Source organism: Hipposideros armiger, unplaced genomic scaffold, assembly GCF_001890085.2.
Source record: "Hipposideros armiger isolate ML-2016 unplaced genomic scaffold, ASM189008v1 scaffold_327, whole genome shotgun sequence".
In the NCBI taxonomy this organism is placed as follows: domain Eukaryota; kingdom Metazoa; phylum Chordata; class Mammalia; order Chiroptera; family Hipposideridae; genus Hipposideros; species Hipposideros armiger.
In genome coordinates, this window is record NW_017731677.1 from 1,513,521 (window position 1) to 1,519,209 (window position 5,689).

The window sequence follows — 5,689 nt, forward strand, 5'->3', positions numbered from 1 at the left end:
TGAGCTGTTGTTCAGCATCTTAGCTGTGGAGGGCAGTGTCATTGGCCCTCATATGTGGGATCCGAACCCGGGCCCTCTGGCGTCCCAAGCGAGTTCTTAACCATCGCGCCACTCGGCCGACCCTCACTAACCTTTTTATCTGTATCTTAGGAAAGTGATTTAAGAAAGCTGTTGGGTTGTTTTGTTTTGTTTTGTTTTTTTAAGGATCACAGACAACTGTCTCACAGGCTACGAAATACAGCCTGCACTTTTATGGAGCTTTCTAATTTACATAACGCTTTTCAGACGCCATTTTTTATTTAAACCATACAACACGCCTGTGAGGCACATCCAGTGGGTCAGTTTTCTTCTTGCCTTTCAGTTAGGGAAATAGTGGCTCAGAGAAATGAGGCACCTCGCCCCGGGGCTGAGACTCATACCTGAGTCTTCTGATTCCATGCCCAGCTCTCTTTCCACTGCACCCTGCTGTCCCAGCAGAAGGAGGTCACAGCCCGACACACAGGGCACCTCGGTTCTGTTGATGCAGCTGAGCTCCACAGCTGTGCACTCCAGTGGCCACAAAGATTCGGGAGGCACCTCTCAGTCACACATGGCCCCCACATAACCCCACTGTTCTCCTAGAAACCCTTCGCCCAACCCTCACCAGGTAGGAGCATGGTCTTGTGATATTTCAGTATGCTTCTTGCAGCAGCTTACATATTTTTTCCAAGTAAAGGAGCTGGCTCACATCAGCCCTGCTTATGTAGCCCGAGCCTGAGGGGGCCTGTGAGGGGGCTTGCTGAGAAAGAAGGGCACCCAGAATCCCCTCTGTTATCAGAAGAGAGACATCCTGAACCCTCTTCTACTGGGAGTTCAAGACTCACCTCATTATTGCTGATATCACCCTTCCAACTAATTATACATTTGATTTCATTTGATTGTAAGGATGCTACTAGACAGTTTCTGGCAGGAATGAGCCATTAATGTGGAGTGCTAAAGATTTCCTCTCTGTTTAATGATTTAAACCCAGGGCTGGGGAGCGGGGTGGAGTGGGGGAGGAAGTCATTTTAAATGTCCTGGGCATTAGATACCAACTGAATAATAAAAAGGCACTTATTCTTATCCAATGTTATATTTTTAGACAATACACTTAGAAAGAAAGTAAGCTTCATTAATTTATCAGAATACCTGTTCCCAAACCACACCTGGTAACACAGAGAAGCTACTGCTTATCACTCTGGTCTATTCTTTTCTCTTCTCCTGCCCCCTCCCGCCCTTCCCCCCCAGTATGCCTCTTCCTCCTCTCCTTATCCTCCCCTTTCCTTCCTTCTCTTGCTCTCCCTATCTTCCTCCCCACTTCTGACATACAAGTAGAAAACAGAATTCCGAACTTTGAGGTTCTGGAAGGAACCTTGTGGATCATCTGATTCAGTGATTTTCAAACCTTTTTTGGTGAAAAAGACCCTTTTTTTTTTTTTTTTTGCAAATGAATTCTTATGCAGAATCCCAATATATGTAACAGCTTTTTATGAAATATTGCTGCTCTGTTGAAACAAGATGGAGGCCTGGAGCCCAGTGAAAGCAGCCCCCAGGACAGCTGTGCAAACCCAAAGCTCCGTCGAATGTAGTGTAAGAATCGCCAGTCCTAAGAGTTCGTGGCCAGGTCAAGAGTAGACCTAGATCTCAGGCTCCCACTATACTAAATTTCATGGCATATAATATAGATGTGTATTATAAATATATGTACACCTTGTGATGACCCATACATCCCTGAATATATGTAGGATTTATAATGTATGTCTTGAATAATTACGTAAGGTCACATCCACACTGATAGGTAGTCCTCAGCCCTGAGCAAAGTTTCAGAATGCCTGGAGAAGACTTGTGTTTCACCTGACAGCTCTTTGAATAATCGGAAGCTGCAGGGAGGCCAGTTTTGAGAGAAGCCCCTGAGGGGCTCTTTCCTTGTGTTCCCCCCAGAGGTGAGTGAGCTTCTGAAACACCTGAAGTTACTTTCAAGAGTTAGTATCTTTAATTGTGAAAGTGCAGACTTTTTGTTGTTGCCAAATTAATGGTATGAAATTTCCCTCCCCCTTCTGGGAGCGTTTTTTCTCATTTGTTTCTAGTAAGGGAACACAGAGGAGATGCTAGATTCGCCCGAGATCCAGGTCTTCGGGTGCACATTTCATGGACAGACACCGTATGTGTTAACTTGGTGTTTTGTGTGCCACCTTCTTCCCTGCTTCTGTCAAACGCCTAATGGAAAAGTCCTATAAAAATTGCACTATTATTTTTCAAGCATTTTGTGCCATACACTGGGATTGGCAGTTTGCATATATTAGTTCATTATCTTCTTAAAACAACCCATGAGGTAGGAACTAGCATCATCCCATGTTGTATAGCAGAAACTTAGGTTTAGAGAGAGTTGCTAATCTTTGCCTTATAGCCACCAGCACTTTCATGTAGAAGGTGGGGTTTAAGGCGGGTTCCCTGCAGAGCTGCTTGGATTTTGTGGTACATGATGCTAGGGACAGAGCTGGGGTCTGTGGGTCAGTTTTACAAAGAGGCAGGTTCCGTTTTAGTGCAGTAAGGAACTTTCTGGTAGTTAGCGCTCAGGAAAAAAATTCCCCAGGAAAAGTGGACACACTGTCCCAGGGGGCGTTCCGTCCATCGTAACCCCTTACTGTAGGAATGTGGCTGAGGAGGTTCAGAGTCTGAATGGGCTGGACCCTTTGGGCATTCTCTGACATCCCCTTCTCTTTTGTGACCTCTAAACCAGGAAATAAATGCCCTGAGAGACGCTCAAAGAAACATACAGTGGGGAGTCATTAAGAACTTTTTTCCATTGCCAACAGAACCCCAAATTGTTTCTTGGTGAGTTGATGTTTACAAAGCCAGTCTCCCTTTCGTATAATCAGTCCTATCAGTGTGGTCATTGTGAACTCTTCTCAGTTGACCAGCCGACTCAATTGTAGGCCTAGAACATCTCCATGTTCTGATGTCCTCCCGTCTCACTTCAGTAGAGCGACCAGGTTTAGCCACCCTTATTCATTCTCAGGATATTTCCTGAGCTCCAATAATGTGCCAAGTAAACGCTGTGTTGGGTAGCTTGGTGACATAGGGCTGGTAGCTAGCTAGCCACGTCCTGGGCTCTGCTTGCTGTTGGCTAGAAAGTAGAAAGCTTCTCAGGTGGCCAGAATTGAGCAGCTTCTCTTACATTTTTGAATTTTAAAAATCTATTTTTGCTTAAAAAAACCCAAATAGTATAGAATTAAATAAAGTAAAAAAAAAAAAAGCCCATCTCACTTTCCAGAGGTAATATTATCACTAATATTTGATCAATATTTTTACTCAAAGGAAATCAGCTTTCTTTTGATTTAATGTCTTGTGATTATTTTTTATGTGAATGTATAGATTAATGTTATATTTCAAATGTCTGCCTACAATATTACCCAGATAATTCATCATTTGTATAGCCAGTCATCTGTGGATGCACGCTTAGGCTGTTCTAAGTTTTCTGTTACTAACAATGTCACAGTGAACATTCTTACATTCATATTCTTATAGTCATTAAATCCTTTTCCTCATACATTGATGCACTTTTGTACCAATATGTCTAGAGTGGAAATACATTCATAAAAGTAAATTGTTACATCAAAGGTATGTTTATTTTAATTTTGGTAGATATTCATAAATTTTCCTCCATAAAAGTAGAACCAATTTATATGACCACCGATAGTATATGAGAGCTTCCTTTTTCTATATTACAGGAGTTTCTTTGGTCCTAAGACTGCCAGTAGCTTTTGGGATTGTTTTTATCCTTAGAAGAATAACCGTCTTTCCATCATTGCCTCAAGATCTGAACTTGGTCATCATTAGGGTTATCGTATTTCCCCATGTATAAGATGCACCCTTTTTCGAAAAATTTGGGGTTTAAAAACTGGGTACATCTTATACAGTGGTTGTAGATTTTTTTTACCTGCATTTCCCGCTTTTTCACGCTTGTCTTTGCGTTGTTTCTCACTTGTTATCGGTATATTACGGTAGGTTACATTTTTCCACATTCTGCCCAGAAATGGCTCAGAAAAGATTTCCATANTTTGAATAAAACATTTAAATGAAAGGGTTTTGTTCCCTGAAAGTCTGGGCCAGAAACATGGGTGCATATTATACACGGCAAAATATGGTATTCGATCCAGAAGATATTGGTTGGCACTGAATTTTTAGCAAGTGAGCACCAGTGTGTGATTTGTCATTGGAAAGATCTCTTGGCTGGAGTGGAGCATGAATTAGAAAAGAGCTAGAACAAGCAACTTCAGTGACCTAGGCTCGCACTGGCCAGGAAGAGGAAGGGAAAGGGTCCAGAACTGTTACGCAGGACTCGCTGGCTAAATGAATGAATGTCAGGTAAGGAAAAGCGAGGAACCAAAGATGAAGCATCCTCCTGCACTTCTTTTTACCCAAGAAGAAAAAAACAAGTGGATTTTGGTGAACCTTAAGACGTGTCTAAGACTTATAAAAAGGATTGGATCCAGTTCGAGTTGCTTCCTGTCACAAGGGACCGCATGCAGTAGGGTAGAAGCAATGTCAGGAGGATCGGGGCTTGCGTGGATGGGGAGAAAAGGACAATCTTGCGGGTTGTAATTTCCTCCCTTGTTCTTCTCAAGTCACGTAACGCAGACGACATCCTGGATCCATCCCGTGATGAGCGCTCTGCCCCTGTCTTGCTCAGAGGAGAATGAAGAGGATTGCTCCCGAGAACCGCCTGACCAGAAGAGTTAACGGGTTTCTGTAGGAAGCTGAGCATCGCGGCCTCCTCACCTCTCAGGCTCCGCGGATGACTGTGAGACTCAGTGGGCTACCATAGGAATAAAACACATCGCTTGCTGAAGCTGGGAAATGGAGACTCTGGATTTAGGCTATTTTTGTAAAACTTTTGGTATAACCGTATACATTTATAAGATCAGTTACCACTTTAAAAATGATCTAGTCATATTTTTTTGAAATGATATATAATTTGATTTTTATATTATGTATATATACTTTTCACATATAATTAGATATTTGTAATTGCATATACAGTTCTTTATGGATCTGATACAATGACTTTTATAATTACGACATGTCGGAAAAGTATGTGGACGTAGTGAAACACTTCATGTATTTGATAATTCACTAACCTTTTTTATCTGTATCTTAGGAAAGTGATTTAAGAAAGCTGTTGGGTTGTTTTGTTTTGTTTTGTTTTGTTTTTTAAGGATCACAGACAACTGTCTCACAGGCTACGGAATACAGCCTGCACTTTTATGGAGCTTTCTAATTTACATAACGCTTTTCAGACGCCATTTTTTATTTAAACCATACAACGCGCCTGTGAGGCACATCCAGTGGGTCAGTTTTCTTCTTGCCTTTCAGTTAGGGAAATAGTGGCTCAGAGAAATGAGGCACCTCGCCCCGGAGCTGAGACTCATACCTAAGTCTTCTGATTCCATGCCCAGCTCTCTTTCCACTGCACCCTGCTGTCCCAGCAGAAGGAGGTCACAGCCCGACACACAGGGCACCTCAGTTCTGTTGATGCAGCTGAGCTCCACAGCTGTGCACTCCAGCGGCCACAGAGATTCGGGAGGCACCTCTCAGTCACACATGGCCCCCACATAACCCCACTGTTCTCCTAGAAACCCTTCGCCCAACCCTCACCAGGTAGGAGCAT

The 5,689-nt window shown here is 42.8% G+C and overlaps 1 protein-coding gene across 4 annotated transcripts in view; it reads left to right on the plus strand.

Moving 5' to 3' along the window:
* Nucleotides 1-5,676, plus strand: part of STXBP4 (syntaxin binding protein 4) — a 162,817-nt gene extending 157,141 nt beyond the window's left edge. For all 4 annotated transcript variants that reach the window (XM_019660742.1, XM_019660739.1, XM_019660741.1 and 1 more), the window contains one exon: nt 4,647-5,676. In XM_019660742.1, the coding sequence (XP_019516287.1) occupies nt 4,647-4,761 (115 nt within the window). In that variant the 3' untranslated portion in view covers nt 4,762-5,676. The remainder of the gene's footprint in view (nt 1-4,646) is intronic.
* The last annotated feature ends 13 nt before the right edge of the window (nt 5,677-5,689 follow it).